Below are 23,098 nucleotides of genomic sequence, written 5' to 3'. Positions count from 1 at the left end.
TCACAACTTTATATGATAATGCCTGAAAACTGTATGATCACATACAGTAGCAGAGAGAAAATATTTATCTCCCACTTTTGCTGTTCAATTATATTCAGTTACGTATTTTTATTTATTCAGTTTATAAAGTTTATTTATTTTCCATATTTTTTTGTGTAGTGATGAGTTAAACATTCATGTAATGCCTAGCACAGTGCCACTGTGAACACTGTGAACAACAGAACATTTTTTTAATGTATGTGTATATATATATGAATATATATGAGATATTAATATTATAATATTTTAAAAGTATTAAAGAGTCAGAGAGTGCTTTTCTGTGATACTGAATCATACAGAGTATCTGCAGTCACAAAAATCCCCTAATTTTTTCCCTGCATTTCAGTGGTATTTTAAAAAGTGTTTTGCTTTTGTATTTGCTTTCATTGTGGATTGGAAACTCTTTGTGCAGTTATGTGTTGTGAGAATTCTTGGGGGGAAAACCCCTGGTATTAGAAGAGGTAGTGTGTTTGATTTCAATGGTGAGGGCATGCCTCTGAGTTTTACTAAAAAACCTAGATCTCCAGATTTTCTGATTTACTAGAGGCGTCATGTTTTTAGACTTAAAATAGTGGCCCTGCTGTCTCTGTGCCTTGCACCCTTGCATAAAATAGCCTTGACAACTGGCAATGTTCTAGATAACAACTAATAACTCTTACATCGTGCATGCTAGTGACTTAAGGGAGTTCTCTGTAGAGAAAGAACTTGAGCGAGACTTAGAGATCCAGTGACACCAGAGGCAATTCCTCGGACACACAGAAAGGAGGGTGCTATTTCTATATTTCCACAGAATGCTCAACAAGCACTTGGTATAGTGGGTAGGAAGGCAACCTGGACTTGAGCATGTAGTAGAGGGGAGTGTGTAGCACTAAGAATCAGGTGCTTCTGCCACTGATGCTGATACATTTCTTTTCAATAATCCTGGTGACCAGAGACAAAACACTTGCTGCTGCAGTGCTCTCAAGTACTGCACAGGAGAGGTTACACTTCAAAATCTTTCTCACTTTACTTATGGTAGAATCCCTTGGGTTTGTATTTCCTGCCAGTTCTCACCAGTATGGTGACATATGTGCCTGGTTTTATTCTGTAGAGGGGCAACAAAACATTTTAAACAATTTATGACTAATCTAAAAAATGTGTCTAGTCTGTCTGTGTCACTGTAACACGTTTAAAGAATCGTGTGTGTGAACTGCAACAGACAGATCTGAGATGCAAAACATGATATTCTTTCTTGAGCAGAAGCTGTAGTGGTTTGGGAACTGCTAGGCTGCTCTGGAAACCTTTAGTGCTTTCCTTAACATTGCATATGAACTGTCTTCCAATTCAGACCCCATTTATAATTACTTAATTTATACTTTATTTATTATTAGTTGTAGTGCAGTTATCTTAAAAGAACATCACAATCACAAGTTAATTAATGGTGGACTATGGTAGAGTTAAGTTTTCCCAGCTCTTTTGCATGTATCACAATGCAGAATTTAATTGTATAGTCACAAACTACTTTTTTTCCAGAAATTGTGCTTTGTTCAGTGTACTGCACAAGCAGTGCACAACAGCATTATGCTTTCTCTTCTTTATTCAGTGAAGGTCTGCTGCACTCAGTTTAAGCATGTTCCCAGCTACATAATTTAAGATTTTTCAGCTCTGGTCATCACAGTGTTTGTACTTGTCTTCAAGTATTCCAAATCTATCTGGTATTTGATTTTCACACTCTTCCTTATACTGCACAGTATTAGCATTATTTCTGATCTATAGAAAGAAAACTGAGGCACATTCTCCAAACTGTACATAGTTCTGTTTCCCCATCCAGTGGATAGTTTTAGGATAATAAATGCTGGTACTAAGGCAGTGTCTTTTCCCTTAAGTGCTTTACAGAGTACAATTACATACTGCATTTTTCCCCACTGAGTAAAGCTGATGTTTTGAACCTTTAGACCCAGCAGAATCCTATTTTTGTCTGGTATTTCCATCATGCATTGTTTTAAACACTCTCTCCTGCAATTGAAAGTGCATTCTATGACCCTCCTGACCCCCACCACTGGTACTTTAACATTAAAAACATCAAGCCCTACAAATTTAGGGCCTGATCTTCCATATATCATCTGTGTGCCAGGTTTACCTATGGAAGTGGTATAAGGGGAATTGCTGAGCTATAGGGAGCAAATGAAAAAGTGCCATGGTATTCTAGAAGCACACTCATAACAACCCGATCTGCCGTAGAGAAGTCGAAGATATATTTGAATCCATCCATGTGAACTGCCAAATAAACTTTCTGCTGAATGCTTTTATCAGGGGAAGATGTGTTCAGATTGTATCTACTGAAAAATGAATTTAGGAGTTTATATAAATACATGTGGAGCCTTACAGCCTATAGAGGAGTTTATATAAATACATGTGGAGCCTTACAGCCTATAGAGGTAGGTTCACCTTTGTTGCTGTCTCCACCTCCAGCAACTGTTGTCCATATGAACTGGAAAATTACCTAGATCAGCTTCTGGCTTAAAAAAAACTTGTAACCTCTTGATTTTGGTTCAGTTATGAAAATCTGGAAGATTACCACTATTCCAGATTTAACTATGGAACACAACAGAGGTCTGGACGGCCCATTTGCATAGGTCTACTGCATTTATCCTATGGAATAATTAGTTTCAAAGTGAAGAAATGTTTAAATGCCCTTCTATCCTATTTTGCTTATGCTAAGCTGAACTTAGGCAGGAAGAGAGGTGAGCCAGTTAAGAAACAAAGGACTTGTCCACATTCAGAGGGATTGAAAATAAACAGGAGCCTTCACCATGAGTAGGTTATTGATGGTAGATCTCAAGAGCAACTAGTCTCATACTGGAAAATGTGTTGTGTAAAACTGATGCTCATTTCTCCTGATATAAGAATATGTCTGATGTTAGTGAGAAGGATCACAGTTGAAGGGAACATTGTCTTCAGAACAGGAATTGGAAAATACAGGCCTTGTTGCTTTCATGTTAGGCATGGCAGGAACATTGCTCATTTTCTCAGTGCTGGTTCTTAATACAGCCAAGTGTCAGAGTAAAGCTTTGTTGGACAGGATGTAAAGACAAGAGTTCTGGAGAAGAAAAACTTGTGCAATACATGTATAAAGAACATGTTATCCCTGTTTAGCAGTAATTCAGGTTGTGCCTAATGCTGCTGTATACAGGGATGAATTTGCTGCTTTTACTAATCTTTGTATCACTCCTGTGAAATGAATATTAAGTAGCTGGTGTTCATTTTTACACACTGGCAATTTGTTCAACCAGGTTGCCTTCCTGAGTAACTTTAATCTTATAGATATTAGTGGTATTACACTGGTGTATCTGGAAAGAGAAATGAGGGCATCGAGACTGCAACTGTCAAAGGTCATTCAGTCAACCTGTACAAATGCTGAGTTTAGAACACAGCAGTGTTGGATATCCAGTGCCCATATCCTGTGCCCATAATCTCAGCCTCATACCTCAGTGATTTCAAACCTGCCATGTCTCGTCTGTGCCTCTTGGATAATTATTGTCTGGAAAGTCTGACTTAGTTGACGATATTTGTTTCTAGATAAATAAAGGCATGTTGTCTTTGCATTCCTTATCTCACCCCTCCCCCCAACCCCCCTTTTCTCATTGTGACCAAAACTGTTACTGAATACTGTGGTGGTTTTTTAGACAAAAAAGTCACAGGCTGGCCTACTAGGGGATTTTCTTAACTGGTTGCACTCATGAAGTATAAATTGTATAATCAGTTGCAGCTTTCACATTGCCCTACTCACACAGTTTCTTCCTTGCTTAGTATCTCTGTAGGATAAATCTAAGCCAGCATAAAATAGGAACACAGCCAGGATTCTGAGAACACATGATTTGTGAATGTTTCTTCAGAAGATTTGTGATAGGCCGTGCTATACCCCTAGTCCTGCCCCTTGCATTCTCGTCACTGAACCATTTTTAAAATCCTGGATCTGTCTCACCATTTTTTCCGACCTTATGCCAGCACTATTTGTAGTTTCCCCACCTGTTACTGGATGTATTGCGTTGTAGCTCACTGCATATTGCTCTACAACTTCAGTGTGCCAACAGACTGACTAAAGTTCTGTATATAAATTACAATATACTTTTCCCAGTTTTTCTTTTGCACATTTCTAATATGTGCAAAGCATCTATCAAAACTTCTAATATTATTTAGTCCATGATCTGTTCTGTCTTTGTGAGTTGCACTTACCCAGACAAGAACCATTAAAGCAAAAAGGCACCCTCAAGAGGCTAGCTCAAGGGATAAGGCAGTTCAAGTGTAGTGGTTCCTTCTAAAAAAATGAATAGAAATACCTCAGAATGTGAGGTTTGAGAGCTCTTCTGATCCATGGAAGGTATGACCTTGTGTAGCGCTGCCTGGTAGTCACCACGGCTTGAAGGTTTGCCCTGCTTCATTACATCTTTCAGCACTCACATTGCAGTCTGATTGTTATTATGTATCACAGTACTGCCTGGTGATACTGTGGCAGAGACCAGATATTGAATGTTTCCTGCGGCTCTCTGCCTTGAACCTTCTCTGAGAGCCGGGCCCATCCACAGTGCAGGATGCAAAGCTCCAAGCCCGGCCTACAAAGAGTAGGAACACCCCTTCAAGGGTATAAGGGACCCTGAATGCCTGAGCAAGCCTGACATACTAGAATAATGCTAGATATTTTTGGGTGCAGGCTACACACAGACTGGAGAGACAAACATGGAGGTGAAGGGTGTTGGGTAGGTAAAGCACGCTATAATCATAGTTGTTGTGTAGGCTCCTCAGGGCTTTTAGTCAGACAAAGCATCTGCTCCAGAGAATTTATGTTCTAGGTGGACATTAAGGACCAAAGGAAGCATTGCTCACACTGTTTCAGAGATGGGACAGTGCAGCACAACAAGCTTGTTTCTCTCAGTGAGAGTAGTCTAACAAGCCAACACTTAGCTTTTGGGGAAAATTTTATCTGAATTGACTTGCTCAAGGTCACACAAGGGCATCTTAAACTGGCATGATCACCCCATATCTCAGCCCCGTGATTTTCCTTCCGCACAAAGGGTTGGCAAAAGCCAGTGATGTCAGTGCAGTCAGCGTTTTCTCCATACCCCTGAAGCCCAAGCTACGCTTTGGTAGTATTTGTCTGTCCCATAAATGTTTCTTGCTACACTTCATCCATGGCTGAATTTCAGGGACAGAGTAAGTTGTGTCTATATATAGCTGATGGAACACTTCGGGATCTCCTGACAATGACAGTTGCTACTATGAAGCTAGCACTGCATTTTTTCAGCTCTTTCTTAATTTTTATTTCCAAACCTGTACTTTGAAATACTATACTTTTAAAAAAGTAATTAGCTACTGTATAGTTAATATCACCATGTATGAGTAGCGTGAAGAATTTTCAGAGCCAAAGTTTGTGCCTCTTGGTGCATAAATGTGGGAGGGCTAATATGCTTAGTGCCCATAGTGCTTTTCCTTAGCTCAGACAAAGAAATTTGGTTCCTAGATCTATGCTTCTCTTCTCTGCTCTCTTTCTGTTTTCTCTGTATGTGTTCATTTCAGGAATATGAAGCAAGTTTAAAGTTTATTCATACTGCCCTTACCTAATGAATTTAATTGCTTTTTTTATTTTTATGAACTTACAATATAGTGTGTTTCTTAAATTGAAGAAGGCAGGTTATATTTAGTGTATTAAAAAAAAAAAGTGATGTCTCTTGAAATCCAATAAATGATAAATACATTTTTTAACACATCTCACCTTTCTCCTTAGCTTTGCTCAGGAAATGTATGCACAATTTTTAACAGAATCCAACATTTTGAACCAATTTAAATTATCATTATCTTATTTAAATAATTCATATTCTTGTTGGTTAAGCTTTAAACTAGTGGATATTTGCTACAAGCAGAAATACATTTTATGTACAAGTGACAGTTATGACATGCTGTGAAAGTTAAAGGGCTTTTTGATCCCTTTTTTAAGATCCTGTTAACAGTTTACACAAGAGAATAATTAGTTTGAATTTCTTTTCTATTACCTTTCATTGACTTCTTTATTGAGAAACCATTCTATTGTTCTTTTTCACAAAGAAACAGACAAACAAAAAGACTATGATTACTTAAAGACTCAATGACTGACTGAGCTCTCATGAGGTTCTTTATCTTTCTGTGGCCTTTCTGAGGTAGTTTTGGCAGATATGAACTATTGCGTTCCTATACAGAAGTGCTAAAACTGAAAACTAACGGTGATTATTTCTACATCAGTTGATTGTTTCATGGGCAATTATTTAAGTAGAGAAATCTGGCTTATTTCTTAGTCTATATCTCACTAAGTTCGAATAGAGGAATGATCTGGTGAAATGTGGTGGTCAGCATTTTTGTTTTATTAACAAGTTGTGGTTTTATTCTCATTCTAAGATTTTGTGAGAGGGAAGAATAAGAAGCGTGTTGAAGGATTGAAAGTCTGAGGAACAGTAAAAAATGCAGACTGAGTTCTTGAGAGAATGGTATGATGGCTTTTGACAAGTAAATGAATGTTAAATAAAAAATGTGTGAAACACTTTCCATTTCATTAAAACAAATGATAAAAATTGACTTTCTTTAGTTAGAAAAGCCCTTTGATTCTCAAGTAGCTTAATGCAAAGCACGCTGGGAGGTGACCTCACAGACCTGCTGCTCCTGTTAGGAAAGCCTGTTTGGTACTCCTCATACATGGGAAGTGATATCTGGTTGCCACAGGCATCGTTCTTCTGGTTAGGCCCTTGCTAACATTTATATTAGCATGAACTACAACTGCACACCTTTTACCAAATAAAAGATAAAAACAGTTGACAATTCAGCTCTGCTATCTCCATTTCTTGTCTCCCTGTGCAACCTTATTTCTTCTAATTCATTTGGCAATCATGAGTATTCTTTTTGTCTTGCCACATTGTAAACAAACTGTCATTTCTACCTCAACTGTACTTGCTGACTCTCCAGTATCTTGCCATGTTAACTTAAAACTACCTATCCATGTAGTTCATTGTGTTTCTTTCTTTTTCTCTGTTTCTGACTTATGTTCTTTCTTTCCTGCTCAGGTTGCTAATCTCTGTTTTGATTTGATTTCCTTTCTTCTTAGGCACACATAGTTTGTAGCAGTGCAACTCTGCCAGCTTTAGTGGAGATAGTTCTAACCTACCTCTGATGTGGAAATAAACTGGTTGAAGCAAACTGCTTTATTCATACTACTGTGCTAGGCACAGCTTTGCTTTTCTCTTGTTGAGCTGAAAGAGGCATCTCCCTTTCCGCTTCAAGTTTGGCGTCAGAGTTCCATTCTGGCTCTTCTTCCACTACGGACCTCCATTCATATGCTTCTCATTACCATCTGCACAGTTAGTTTATAAAATTAAATTAAAGTAGTAAACAAAATACCAGATACTACTCCTAAAGCTCCATCTATAAATATCTCTTCTGCCTACTCATGCTCTCTGATTAAGAGGCAGTAAGCAGTTATTCAGAGAAGCTAAAACATGTCAGATTCCATCAAGATAGGCAGGTGGGTTTGGTTTGGTTTTTTTTTTAATGGGGCTATTCCATTTAGTTTTCTGTTTTATAGACAAAAAGCCCAACTTTCTGAAAATGCACACTGAAAAAGTTGAAGTCCCCTATATTTTTTGATCCCAAATGGACTAATATTACCTAGCCAAAGTGGATCTTGAAATACTTACTTTTTAAAATCTCTCAGACTAGCTGAGTGGGACTGTGGTTCTAGCTTGGAACAATTTGGTTCTAGTTTGCTTGGAACAATTAAACATTTTTGTTTCATTTTCTTTGTTATCAAAGTACTATTTACATATGTACCAAGTAAACATGAAAAAATGAACAGTACCTTTGCAGCAGTGGCTAGGTATGCTTTGAGTAAATCCAGTTATTTTATGAAAAAACTTGGCAAACTTCTTTTATAATTCTGGAAAATTTGGCTAGACTTACTTTTGATATCTAGAAATCTAGACATGGGTCTGACTCTAGTCCTAATCCACAGTGTGATTGGATATTCTTTGTCACCATCCCACCTCAGTTTTTATTTCATGACAAAGGCCCCCTGGCCTGTGTTAGAGGGTGAAGGCCAACATATAAAACATGGGTTTTAGCTAATACCTTCCTGCACGAAGCCGTCAGTACCTGTAAGGCTCACCTGTACTGCACGATGGGGAAGGGTACGGTACCGTGTGACTTCATCCACATGGATCCCCAGACAAGGCAGCGCTGAGGAAAGGCACAAAGCTGGTTGCAGTGCCTCACCTCTAATGAGGGAGTGCATGAAAGGTCACAGGTTTCATTAGTGCAGGAGAGCTCTTTGCATGGGGGACAGCTGTGAGTCAGAGCATTACAGATTTATGTCTATACTTCTAGGGCTTCTCTGACTTATGCATTTCCTTTAGAAATTCTTCTGTGCTTTGTATGGTGAAAAAGAAGAAATGGTTTTACTGACTTCAAAGGCTTAAATTATCATTTAGGTGATTACAATTGGACTATTTCAAACCACAGGTGACTACCGAGCTATAAAAATAAACCACACAAATTACACCAGCATACACTTAATGTGTATCTATGTGAGCTAATTTGTTTTGTAATTGCAATTTGATATTGTCTGAGAGTATCCTAAGAGAATGCTCATCTGCACTTGAACAAAAAAGTCTAGGCAGCATTCACCAACATTAGTTCATTATATAGATGGAAGTGTAGCAACTTTGAGAGTGTTTGCACTGAGCAGGCAAAAAGCATGTGGTTCTGACTTTGCTGCTTAGATTTGGAATTTCATTTTTGGACTGTTTGTCTTACAGTATGTGCATCAGTCTTCAGAAGTTCAGCTTGCTTTTATTGCATGAAGTGTTTCAATCCTTTTCTGAATTCCGATTTGCAACCTTAGTACTGCAATTCCGATTTGCAACCTTAGTGCTGTATTTATGAAGTTTTTTTGAGCTAGTGAGTAGATATTTTCTGTGCATGTATGCATGTTCTTCTATATTGCATTGTTCTTCTATATTCTTATGGGCTAGAAGATGACTTGGCAGAAAGCAGAGCTTCAGTTAGCAATATGAAATAGAGGACATAAGCTGTAAATTATTGTGGTTATTCATCTACATTGGCTTAGAGACCTACTGTTGTCTTTACTAAACATTTTCCCCTTGTATATGAGTTTGTCATTTACAGCTTTTAAAAGCTCAGCTTTGGTGAGCATTTTCTTTTCCTAAGTGAGGATGGAATTGTATCCTGTGTGGCCACTGCTAGCGAGGATGACCTTGGCTGATGATAGGTGCAGGTATTAATGACAAGCTACATGAAGAACATAGTAAACTTGCCAATTCCCAGAAGAAACCCTGTTACTGGGACAACTGAAATGATATGGCACGGGAGATACGGGACAAGCTTGCCAGGGTGCTTGATCTCAGTGCTATCCTTTTGGATTTTGCTCTATGGGAAACACGGGTAAATGGTTCCTGTCACACGTATGTGAAGTTACTGGTTCTACGGGCCTTTGTATGTGCTTCTTGGTGCCTGCTTTTGGATTTACTGAGACTGTTTCCTAGACAAAAATATATGCATTGCTTTTTAAAGTTGTGCTTCCATGCTTTCTGGTTAACTCCAGACCTGATCTCCAATGGAAATTGTTTCATCTCTTGAGTGTCCTTGTCTGTGCTGGCTCGTGTGATCCTTAATCCGAAAGTGTGAAGTGGCTCAAGGACAGATACCGACTTCAGACTAATGATAAACTGTGCCAAACTACATTAGCAAATCATAGACGGGTCTTGAGAAGTAGAAATACATATCAGTAGGAGGGGAATAAAAAGACAAGTCTGTGTCAAATCGTAAGGCACGACAGACAGGCAGACGAGCTCCCGCAGCCCCCTGCCCATCCTTGCTCTCCCGCGGCCCATCCCCGGCTGCCCGTGCGGATCAGTCGCCCATCACCTCCCTCCCGCCGCCCTGCAGCGGGGCTGGGACAGGGGCCGCCGCCCGAGCGCCACGTGACAGCCCGGCGGGGATAATAAGCCGCGGCAATGAGCCGCCCTGGGCTTCTCCGAGGGGTCAGCCGCAGGGACCGACAGCAGCAGCCACAGAGGGAGAGAGAGAGAGTGAAGGAGGGCAAGGGAGAGAGGGAAGCAAGGTCACCACACGTCAGCACCTACCTGACAGTTTCAGCCTCTGCTCTCAGCAAGATTCGTCCATATTCACTCCCTGTCACCTTGGAAAAAGGAAAAAAAAAAAAAAAAGAAAGAAAAGAAAACAGACACTGCTACCTACAACCCATCAGCAAGCAAACTCAAATTGTAGTAGAAGCCTCAGCAGCTGAAGCTGATCCCCCGGTAGCATGAACAGCATGAACCAGATAGAAACAAACATGCAGTACACCTATAACTATGAAGAAGATGAGTACATGACCCAAGAAGAAGAATGGGACAGGGACCTGCTCCTGGACCCAGCATGGGAGAAACAGCAAAGGAAGGTCTGAAAACAATGTGTTTGTCTGTGTGGTTCTGTACGGAATGATGTCCTCTCTTATTTCCATGCTGTATCTGGAATTGTCAGGGCCGTACAGCAAGGGGTTCTAATAAAACATATTTTACATTGTATAAAACATGTATATAATGTATAGTTGCTATGCCATATTTTGGGGATAAAGCATTTGCTGTTTTTATTCTTAAGTGAAACCTATGTCAGATGAAAACGATTTATGAGAGTCAGGAGGTTTTTTTTATTGCACTGGAAATATCCTGTCAGTATCGCTAGATTTATGTATTAATGTTTCAGTACTTTTTAACTTCGCTTCCTAGGTCCTCCTTTCAGAAAGCAGACTCTGAATTGATGTGTGCGCCTGGTGGATTTTGAAAAAGAGTAAATTGCAATTATAAACAGGGAGATGAATGAGATGGTTCAAAATTGGTGTGCAACAGAACTTTGCAATATTTCTGAGAGCAGACTGAGAAATCACTTTTGAAGTTGCGATCTTGCAAGTCAGCTCTTAGTAGAATATACTCTTCATTCCAACTGAATGATCTGACAAGGAAAGTATTGCCTAGAAATACATCCAGGCTATATTTGGAAAACTGTATTTCACGATTAGGTTCCCACATGCCAGTTCACTGTCTGGGAAAAAAACAGGTCTGTAAATATGTTGGAATATACTGTTGTGTAGGAAACGCTTCTTGCCTTTTAGATGTAAGAAAACTATTGAGCCACCAAGTACTGCCCATGCTCTTTTTCTGAACATAGGCAGAAATTATGATCCCACATCAGTCTTGTTAGTGGTTTGATACTTTAGTAATATTTGCACTTCTAATTTCAGAACACTAAGTTTTAAACAGCACATGGAAAAGAGAGATGAAATATTGTAGAGGATTTGTTACATTCTAATTTGAAAGGTGATGCTGAAGTCACAGCTGACAGATCTGGGATTAAAAGGTTATCTGCTGGTTACAAGAATGGAAAAAAAAAGGGAGGGAGAGAAAGACAGTGCTCTGGACAATAAGGTTGAATATGTATTCTGCATAGCTGAGCAGCTCACTTCAAAACCTAAGTAGAAGGTGCCAGTTAAGATCTTATGAGAGAGTCTGGCCCACTGTTGCAGTCACAGCTTCTGTAAAAGCTATACTATAAATGTATAGCTATAAAAGTAAGGGCTGTTAGAATTGTTGGGGCCAGGGGGTTTGCTTTTCCATTAAAGTTTGTAGAGCTGGTATTTTCTGCTCAAATTTAGCTTAGAGTCTCCTTCCTCCTGTGAGTTTTAGCTGGTTTTATTAATTTTCTTAACATTCACACCTGTTCGGATCCTGCTGTATGAATATAGTGGGAGAAGTTCTCTAAGTTGAAGTTCACTTTTCTTGATCTACCAGCTGCTGCAACTCCTAACCAATAATTAAGTTGTACTCATCAACACTGACATTAGTTTTAATTTGACACTCTTCAGATGGTCAACTATGTTTTTCTGTTTTATAAGGAGAATGGAAATTATCTTAGTGCTTAAGTGCTTTAGTGATTTGAAACTGTGCAGCTGTAAGAGGTTGTGGCTACATCTGATTAGGATTCAATTGTCCTGTATTTCAAAGAATGCTGTTTTCAAAAAAAATTGGACAGATTACTAGATAGTCAGCACTCTAATGCAGTTTTCCTTCAATGCAGAGAAATAATCAAAAGTAAAGAGGACTTGGATTAGGAAGATGTTTTTATGTTTACAGTAAGTCTCTTGACTTTTACAGAAAATCAGGGAGTAGCTATACTACATTGAAAATTTTATGTTTCCATTCCCTGAACAGACAGCACTTCAGCAGAAAGTCAGATTTCAACACTGATAAATTAAAGCAGACTCTGCTTTACTCCCAACTTTATGTTGCCAGTTCCCTGGGTTTAGTTTTAATACTAACATGATAACATATTTAAATAAAATTTAGGAGTGGGGATCCTTACTCCTTGTCTTGGAAAGGAGTCTGAATTATTATTACATGAAAAGTACTTGCATGATAAAGGGTTGGTTAAACCTTGTAAAATTTTAAGGCTTCTATCTTTCCTAATTCATGCTAAGACAGTGGCAGAAAGCGCTTTCTTAATTCCTTATTTATTAGGAGAAGGTTGCAGGTACATGGGCACAGATCTTTGTTCTAACTGGTAATATAATATTGAAAAATGATCTCAGTGGAGCCCTGGCAGTTGGCAGCATATATTTTCTATTAGACAGTCTTGGATCAAACCAAAAATAAATGCCATTGTTTCTATTGTGGGCTGCCCTCTCCAGACTTGCCATTTCAGTGATATGCCTGGTATGAAATCTGTCAACAGATGCTGGTAACACATGATGACGTCCATAGGATTACAATGGATGTGACACCTAATTATAACCATGGAGTGGAGTATTATGGTCTGCTGTAATCCAGGCTCCTTGGTGGTCACAGATGCCCCAAAAATATGAAGTACACTATAGGAAAGAAAGATGAGTTGTGGTTTAGCTCTGTCTGAATGTGAGCAACAATTCAAATGCTTTCATTGAGGTAACATTTAGCCTGTGTCAACTCAGGAAATCAAGAAAATACAACAATTCAACCATTTGCTGCAATAGACACTATTGGCAAAAACTTAAACGGGATCATATGATTGGGCATTTCCAGCAATAACTTTAAAGAAAGACTAAATAACAAAAAAAAAAAAAAAAAGTATTTTGAATGGACATCCTGTAGATGTCCATTAGTAGAAATGGACAGTAGATGTCCAATAGTAGAACAGACAGAGTAGATGTCCAATAGTAGAAACTAATTAAAGAATTATGGCCTTGGTGTCTTTTGAACCTGTAGATGGGTACCATGAGATTGGAAACTTCTACAGTCTGCTCCTTGACCCAGTACACTTCCTGCCCACATGTGGCTAAGCAGTGGCTGAAAGATCTATGGGAGTGGCCCCTTGTTTCTTCAGTACTACACAGAAATAAAAAAAATATTGGAAGTACTTTTGGAAAAGTCTGTCCAGAGAGGGTGGGATTCTCTTCTTCATTCTGCCCCGTAACCCTAGACAAGGTCAAGTCACCTCGTTTTTCCCATTGGTAGAAAGAGGCTGGCCAGTGATAATTGTAAGAACTGGTAGAAGTGATTTGTTCTATGGTCTGTCAGACTAGAGTTCAGCCCCTACCCTGCTGGACTGGAGTGCGAACAAAAGTCATACTAGCTTATAGTGGAAGACTTAAAACATGGTTTCTCTTTTCTCCATAATAAATATATTTCTCCATAATAAATATATTTCTCCGTAATAAATGTATTTTTTATATTTCTTAAGCTTCCAAAAAAAGGCTCAACAAATTCCACAAAGCTTTTGGTTTTCACTACCTATATCTCAGTATAACTAAAGGGGACATAGGGAAATGCAGTGTCCCTTAGCTTAGGAAACCAAGCACAGCAGTGCTACTCAAAATGTGCACATACTGTGTTTTTGCAATGTTTGATCTGCCAACACTGCTTAGTCAGCCAGGTGTTTAATGGCACTTTCTTGTTTGTAACTTTTACTATAAATAATTATAGGAGTGAGTGTGCTTTTTTAAACTTTGACATGAAATGTGTTTTGTTAGCTTTCTAAGGAAGACTGAAAAAAATGTGATCCCTTCTTCAGGATAGTTGTATTGTAACACACTAAATTGGCTTCACATATTTAATATGTGCCTTCTGCAGTCATTCAAATGTGTCTGACACTATTGAATCAACACACATAAAGAAAGAACTGGGAACATGTTTCTTGCCTTACTGATATTATTATATGTGGATGATCTTATTCTAGCTGGCTGTGTGGCCCTGGTATCACCTTTTTGTTAATGCAGAAGGGTTTTAATGTAGGTGTCAATGTAATCTCTGACAATTTTGATGGTTTTTTACACTGGTATAGAATAAAGAAGAAGATTTAGAATATTTATTTACCTTGATATTGCCCTCTTTGTGAAAGCAAATCTTGATAACGCTGAACCTTGTGCATGAGTGAGGACTTCAGAAAAGATTCTCAAGGAAAGAAGCTGTATCTTTCCAGTCTTCAGAAGTACATATCAGATTACATTTTCAGTGTGACCTATAAGGATTTATCTGCATTACCTCCTGTGGCTGGTAATACAACTCCCGTTGTCCTTGCAAGTTAAAAAAAAATGCATTTGGAAGACACATGTATGGCAAATTATTTGGAAGAAGCTATGAGGACTGTGAATGATGGGCAACATCCTTATTGTTGTAGCGTTGCTGCAACTTCATTAAGTTCAGCAGATTTGAGAGGTTCGTTGCAGCCTGAAAGAGAAATTGACCTTGTGTTCAGTCTGACTTCAGTGTCTATAAATAGAGTTTGACTCAGTGTCCCGGATTTACTCTGAAGTTTGCCTGGTCTTCTGTGGATGGAATCTAAATTGATTTCTTATCAGAAACCTCTTCCTGTAAGAATTCTACTGGTGTGTGAGAAGGCAGATATAGTGGAAGGAAACAGCTTTGTTCTTCAATGGAAGAGAGAAATAACAGAGCCTCAATGAATGAAAAAGAAATGTAAGGCAGAAAGAGATTGGCAGGAGAGGCTGGATGCCAGCAGCAGAATTCGGTCCTGTAAACCACTTCTCACTTCTCCAGATTGAAATAATTGTTGTACATACTATAACAATATCTGCAATGTGTAGAGGGAATTCCAGCCTAGGTCTTCCTCTTTTACTGAGATTATCTGGAAATAAAATTAGCTTGATTTTTTTTTTTTTTTTTAAACCATGCAAAATTCTATCCTTTAATAATGAGCCTTGACATTAGGCTCCATTGCACACACAGAAACCATCCACCGCTAGAGGGTTTTTAATGAGGTGACACTTTTTACCCACTTGGAATACCAGTGGGATTGCTGAGAAGGCACACAGATTCTCCTGTGCGAGTGAGCAGCGTGAACGGGGTCTGGATGTGAATGTAGGAGGTGTGGGGGAAGCAAAAGTTACACTCCTTTCTAAGAGAGTATGAACCTTCAGATTACTTATTCCTAGTACTTACCTGTTAACTATTGGATATTTCTTATAAAGATGAGGGTACTAAGTTGAGTAGCTTTAGGACTAGTTTCAGAAGGGGATTTATTATGCCAGGAGAAAAATCATCCAGACTCAAAAATGGAATGATAATGGGAAAACCATGTGCTATGATAAGATATACCATATCATATGATGAGTCCTACACTGCAATTCTCTCCCTCCCTTACCTTTTATGCAGATAATCAGGATGGTGTAGGTGTCTTGGAAGTTCTGTTGGTTGAAATGCAGGAGTTTCTATTAGTACTAACAATTAAAAGAGCAAACAATTTCACCTTTTTTAGACTTTTTTCCTAGTATTCAGCAAGTACTCGGCTGTCTTCTATAGAATAACAATGTCTTGCCAAATGATAAAGGCCACTATAGATGCAGAGTGCACCTTTATGAAACATGAAGTTTCAGCACTCCAAGGCCAAATGCTCCTCCAGGGGCATCAAGAATTTTCTTTTCAAACAGTGGATGCCAAAAACTCTAGTATTAAGAACAGACATAGAACATCTCTTGTTTTCTTTTAAATCCTGAGTGCTCTTCAAGTGATGATCTCAGTGGTAAATGGCCCCCTATGAGATCCAGCTCAGAACCTAGTAGTCAATGGATGAACTTAATTTTTTTTTTCTGCAACAGCATGTCTTGATTTTTCAGGATCTGCTGTAACTGTCCCAAGTATTAGACACTGATGCAACAGAAGGCCATAGAGTTGCAGTTTCTCTTATCCTATGAAGAGTTGCCATGAGGGCAGAAGGAGTCTGTAGAAATATGGGATGTGTTTATGGCTTGTTCTGTACAATTTGCCTCTTTGAGATTAGTGCTTGTTAAAATAGTAACATGTTAAATTCCTCTTACTGATGTTACTTGCATGGAAGGGTGTTTGAGAGGAGCATGCTGAAAGGATAGTGAAACGATCATATTTTGTCAGTGTGCTTCATATTTTGTCTTGGAAGCTGTCGATTTTGTGTGCAGGCCTGAATACTGTGGTGCTGGTATATGAAAAAAAATTCAAAGAAAAGTATTACGAAATTCACTTTACTCGAAATTATTAAGTCGTAGTTTGTTTGAATGGGAAGGTTTTCTTTACCAATACTAAGTGCGAGAAATAAATATATTACTCAATATTATGTTTTCTATTTAAACTCAAATGAACCTCTCAATGTTGACCTGTTCCAGGCTCTGTATGCGTTTATTAAGTGTTGTCAAATTGATAACTCCTACAGTCTCAATTCAGCTGTTAATTAACCCCCAGATATCTGCCCAGAACAGAACTGTATGATCATGGAAATAAATTATAAGGACCATTTTGTAATGGGAAGCAAAGGCTACCTCCTACCTTCATGCACAGATACACACCACAGCCTCCCCATAAATTTGTATAGTAAAATGTTTGTATGCAGATATGCTGATCCAATTAGTAAGACAATAAGGATTGGAAGAAAGTATGGATCTGAGTGGGTTTCCATAAGCTGTGACCAAGGTGATTAAGAGCTAAAGAAAAGCTGTGTGTTAAGCAGTGGACTTTGCTATAATCTCTTGTGGGTGGGATGTCTGCATCTTGCTTGAATCTCTGGGTCACTGGAGCGCTGAAGAGAGAGGCTTGGAAGACCTCTGAGGGCTTCCAGCCCTGAGGCTGCAGTAAATAGGGAATCCATGCTCATACAATTGATTGTCCTGTGCAAGCAAAAGCAGGACCGAGGTATATTCTATAAACTAATGAACCTCAATAAGAAAATATCATGATCACACCATCAATATCCAAAGCAAAAGAAAACATCTCTGCAAGATGAATTTCGACTGCTTTTTGCCAATGTTTCATTGAAGCTCTTCTGTCCTTTTACAAGTAAGATAAAAGGAGTTTCATCACTATGATGTAAGAATTGGATATCAAAGACCTAACATAAATTTATCACTGTTGCATAACTTCTGATCTATTTAATGATTTTTAGTTTAGGTAAAATTTTCTGTATTGCACTATACAGTTCTACTGAATTAACTTCAGTGAGACTGAACATCAGGGTTTTCTTTAGTTGTGAATATCTATCTATCTAGATATTGGTTGTAATTTAGAAGTTGTACTGCAGGCCCTACAGAAAAATGCATTGCATTCATAGCTGGAATACAGGTGGACATGATGCAGGAAGAAACATGTCAGTGAAATAGAATTAGATGGGAATTTGTACTGCTTAGCTTTGTCCCAAGTAGAAAAAAGTCCCTCCTGTATGTTATTTTATATCCTTGCAAGCAAACAAATATAAAAATGCTTACACAGTTGGCAAAGTTGAGTTAGTTTGGATGGCTTTACTGCCAAGTATAATTTCTTCTGAGCTGTAATTGTTGGAAGAAACAATTTGTAACTGATGTGGTATTCCTTTACTGTGAGCAATGAAAAGTTGCTGACTCTTGAGTCAATATGACTTTTATGGCCATGTGTTCTTTACTGTCAGCTGATACCACAAGGAGAATGTATTCACATCAAGCACTCCATTTTTTCCTAAATTAAATTTCATTCCGACTTTGGGGTGATTTTCACATCTTCAGTGTTTGAAGAACATCATTTCATGAAATTCTCTGATAAGGATGTGTGGCATTTGTTCTTATATCACTGGATTTGTTGATTTTAAATATGCCTCAGGTTGAGAGACTTGATGCATAAACGTTATCATAACTAAACAGGTCCTTATACAATGCTCTATTTCTACATGAAACTGGGCATGTATTTAAAGATAGAAGTTACCTCTTTCCACATCATTTAACCAGCAAACACAATGTTATGATCACCCTCTGTGTCTGTTTCTGTATCAAGTCTGTAGTAGCTCTTCCTGCTGGCAGTACAAGGAACACTTCAGTACAGATCAAGACAGCATGGGCCTAGTAATCCTTGAACTACTGGTGTGAAAGGCTTACAGAGCAGGTGTTGCTGCTTTGCAAAGCAGAGCATCTGCAGAGACAGAGGCAAAAGACTTTGAAGTGCAATGATCTCTGTTTAGGAAAGTGTCCTGCTTGAAATGGTAGCTTGTAGAAATATACTTCATGCTTTTGAAGGCTTGTCCAGAGGGAAGCAGGTGACAGTTGTTTGGCTGATTTTTAGTTAGTTTATATATTTGGACCTAAAATTTCTGTGTGCACACAGGTGAGAAAATCAATCCTAAATTTGTCCCAAGTGAAAGAAGGAACACTACTGCTCCTATGTCTGGTCCCGGTTTTCCCTGCTTTGAATTATAATGGCACATCACTTTATATCTGTCTATCTATATCACTGTCTATCTCCAAAGCAGCGATTGTAATACCTATGTTGCTGCCTTTACAGATGGAAGTGCAAAATGTTTATTGCACTTGATATGAATAAGATATTCCGTTTATTTCAAATGCTTCCTCCCAGCTGCTCTTAACTGCCAGAATTCCTTCAACTTGAAATCTGATGTTTGTTCTTATTTCTCTTCAAAAACGTGTAAGTTAAAGAAGTCCAACCATCCATTACTTTGATAACTTGCAGAACCTAATTTAGAGCAGAGGGTTTCTAATCTTAACTGCCCCCCCGAAAGAGCTTTGCTCACCCCCACTACCATACCAGGAGTCCGTGGAAAGTGACTACCTTCGTCTAAAATTAGCATCTGTGGTTATTCCTTAAGCATCTAAGGAAACACTCATATTTTTTATAGGTGTTGAACACCCAGGCATTTCCACTGACGTCAGGAGGAACTTCTGTCTATTTTGCACCTTTGAAAATCAGCCTGCTCTTTTGGCACTCACAGAAAGGCTTAACCATCTAGCATTAAATGATTTTTTTTAACTCCGTTTCATATTTAGTCTTGACACTGGTGTAGCTTTTCACTGCTGCAAGACTTAAGACATTGCACTTTTGAATGTGAAGAGAACTAGTACCCAGCTGCATTAAAGACAAATTTTAAAAAAAAGCAAAAAACCCCAAACACCCAGCCATAAATAATTGTGTAGCTCTGGGGTATTATTTAACCTAGAGGCGTTTCTTTGGGCTATAAAACCCCTCTATAGTCCAAGCTCATCTCCAGCTGTACTCTGGAGAGTAGTTCCACCACACATTTTCTTTGGCAGACTAACTGACCACCTTTGATTCTGCTACTATCCATAGACTTCCAGTCCCCTTCATTTGCTGGTACAATGATCTTCTGCTATATACCAGATCACTGAAGAAATTTGAAGGAACTCTCCCTCTTCTTACTGCTTCTAAATCCTAAATCATTTCAATAATGTAGTTTGCAGTGCAGCCCCACAGACAGCTATATCTCCGCATGGACATATTATGTATGATGCACTTATCATCCATCTGGCATTAATATTGAAAGACAAGCAAAACACCATACATGAGGCTGAAGTTGGCTTACTTTCCATGACCAAGCACAGGTCCCAGCATGGCTCCTGTTGAGAAATACACTATAAATAAAGAACTGTGTGTTTAATTGATGAAGCAGCTTATTTATCACAGACACTGTACTGTCTAAAACACTGATGTTTATGCCTTCAGCGGTTCCAGTCATCATTGTTTATTTACCCATCTAAGTTAGGTGCTTTAGAACAGGCTACTTTGTTAAATTTCTGATTCTTATATAATCAAGCCATCCTGAGTAGTGCTTTGCTCTTTAGTCTGTTTTTGTGAAAAGCTCAGGAATTTAGGAACCTAAGCCTCACTAAAAATTATTTAGAAACGCTAACATTTTTCTGAATTTTCTGAAAGTTTGCTGGCTTACAGGATATTCTATAGCTAATGCCTCATTAAAAAATCAACCCAATATGTTTCAGTAGTATCTTTTATTGCAGAAATTAGCAAATTCTTTAAAAAACAGATTCTTAAAGCAAGCGAAATAAAAATTGAAATTTTTTTTAGTTGTCAGTTACAATAGTAAAGAAATTCACATGGGCAGATTATATGCTTTGTGTATTGAGAAATATTGCATTGAGTAAACCGGCATATATATCACAGAGGAGCTTTTGTTGCATAATAGGAATTAATGTATGAGGTTTTCCTTTCCCTGTAAGAGTCTAATCTGAAACTGCAGTTTAGATAACAAGTGAAACTAGATTTGGTTATCTTCAAAGGTACTACATAACAGAGTGCAAAGATAACATTGACTGTGTAAATATCTTGGAGTCTGACTATTGACATATTTTTCCCATCATGTATTGGTGTCAGAGACTTAAAGATGTGTGTGTTGGTGAGTGTAGAATTGAAAAAAACTTTCAGTATCTGTCAGAAGACCTGATTTTCTGATTATAGAAGTGCTTCAGAGAATGTTGCTAAGTTGGATAGGAACATAGTTTTGTCCCACTCTGATTGACTATATTGACCAATTTATAATGGATTTACTTACTCACCTGATAATGTAGTATATCATTATTGGATAAAGATAGCATGGTGAAGAAAATCAACAGAGAAAGCAAGGGAAAGACATTTGGAAATCCAGTCAACTAAATCCTGGATTAGCCTACTTTAATTAATCCTTCTATTTCCAGAGGGCATACCTTTAGTTCCTTCCATACTGTAATGTGTAAATGTTTCTTCCGTTTCACCCCAATAGTATTTGGTTATTAAAATATGTATCTCTGAAACAAAACTGTTAGCCAACACTATCTGTGATAGTTCATAAGCTTTTGGGAAACCAGGAGGAGCACTGTAGGGTACAGTTGGTAGAAGAGGGACCTGAGACTGGAAATAATAGAAGATCTTGTCTCTTTATTAAGAAAGTTTATTTGACACTGATAGGGTAGTGGCAATGCACGTTCTTTGTTTAATATACTGGAGAAAAAGCCCCAGGCAGTATAAGAGGGTGCTTTAAAGCACACCTGCAGATTTGTCCCTTGCAGATTACCACCTTTTTGGATTACTTATACTTCATTTTTAACTTTCCACACGGAGAGGCAAATGTGGAAGAGATTATTCTTTTCTTCTCTAATGGTGAAGGAGTGGTCAGTTGGAAAATATGGGTGGAGAGAGAAAACGGTAGAATGGCTGGTCTCAAATATTTTATCATTGCTGAAACGATTCCCTCCAAACCTGTTGGCGTATTTACTGCAAATCTTTTTCTGAAGAGGCTTTCTAGTTTGCTGATACTCTTGTGAAGTAGAAATGTTGAGCATGAAAGGTGGTGCTCCATAATTAATTCATTCTGAGCCATGTAGAAATGGGTGAATTTCTTTTGACCCTATCACATTTCAACTTTTGGTTGGATATTTTAGTCCCATGACATATGAAATACCTTTTTCTATCCTTGTGTTTCATGGTTTTTCAGAACTTAGATCAAAAAAGAGCTCCCTAAATATTACTCTTTGTCTAAATAGCGCTTACAGTGCGACCTCCCAAATATCACTTTGCTCAAAAGTGATCCAGAAAGCACCAGAATGCAAATAGGTCTCAGTTCTGTTATTTCAAAAGTATTGGGAGGTGTCTAATTTTGTCCACTGAAGATCTGTATCTAAAAATCTTCTGGAGAGCAAGACAGAGGGTGCATGAAAAAGAGATATTTGGGAGCATGCTTCAGTACCTTGGACTTTCTAGCAGAACCTACACACTTTATGCTCTTCAAGCTCTCTGCTCAGGTTCCTAGTGTCATACTTGATTGGTTGAGGAGAGGTATTTGGACAGCACTTTAAGATATGAATATATACCTCTGTATAAATGCAAAGATGCAGTCTTTATTACATGGGTGACAGAGTCCATTAAAACTTTTATAAGAATATGTACAACATTTCTTTGCTGCGCTCAACTTCGTGCAAATCTATTTTAGTGCAGATCTATTTAGTGGCAAATCTATTTTAATGCCCTGACAACTGGGTGTGAACTAATTTATTTGCAGATATGCACTGTAAGGTTCTGTGGTGTAAAGTGACCGGGAGTGCTGTGTAAGATATTAGTTGCTGTAGCCATACTACCTCAGGTTGTAATGTCAAGCTTACTTGTTTTTATAGGGTACATGCAAGCTCTGCAAAGTGCAGTGTATTGGAGCAGAGAATATTTGGTTAGTATGCTCTAAAGTTAGCTTACCCTATTAGAGGAAAATACTGTTGTGCCATGCAAATAGCTGGCAGTCCTCAGAGGTCCAGGCTGGATGCTGTAACGCTCCCAGTCATGCTGCGTAGGAGTACTGTGGTTCTGTCAGAAAGGCACAGGTCCTTGTGGGTGATGCTTCTCTATTTCTGCAGATTTCAGTAGGAGGCATTTTGAAGAGCAAAATTGGCAGTGTTGCATGTATAAAAAAAAAAAATTACCATGATCTGTTAATTGTTGAATTATTAAATGCTAGAAACCATATGGCCTATTGAAAGAGATCAACGTGTTCATAAACTTTTCCTTTGAGGGAAATACAAAATGAACATCTGAGAAGAAAAGAAAGCAAGAGCCATTGACCAAAACAAGATTATTCAAAACTTTACATTTGTGTTGTTCCTTTAATTCCTTTTTTGTTTTTATTTAGTTTTGTTTTCAAAGCTTTACTCCCATTTAAGAACTGTGTTCTGAATATGCTTGATTCATAGATAATTTTTTCATCAAAATTTGTTTTT

At 38.2% G+C, this 23,098-nt stretch overlaps 1 protein-coding gene across 1 annotated transcript in view; it reads left to right on the top strand.

The window, feature by feature from the left end:
- The first annotated feature begins 10,111 nt into the window (after positions 1-10,111).
- Positions 10,112-23,098, top strand: part of ACTN2 (actinin alpha 2) — a 68,111-nt gene continuing 55,124 nt past the window's right edge. The window contains exon 1 of the mRNA XM_008920139.3: positions 10,112-10,513. Coding sequence (XP_008918387.1) covers positions 10,379-10,513 — 135 coding nt within the window. The 5' untranslated portion in view covers positions 10,112-10,378. The remainder of the gene's footprint in view (positions 10,514-23,098) is intronic.

Source organism: Manacus vitellinus, unplaced genomic scaffold, assembly GCF_001715985.3.
Source record: "Manacus vitellinus isolate BGI_N305 unplaced genomic scaffold, ASM171598v3 scaffold_8_pilon, whole genome shotgun sequence".
Lineage (NCBI taxonomy): Eukaryota > Metazoa > Chordata > Aves > Passeriformes > Pipridae > Manacus > Manacus vitellinus.
Note: the sequence above shows the minus strand (reverse complement) of the source record. Positions and strands in the feature narration are given on the sequence as shown.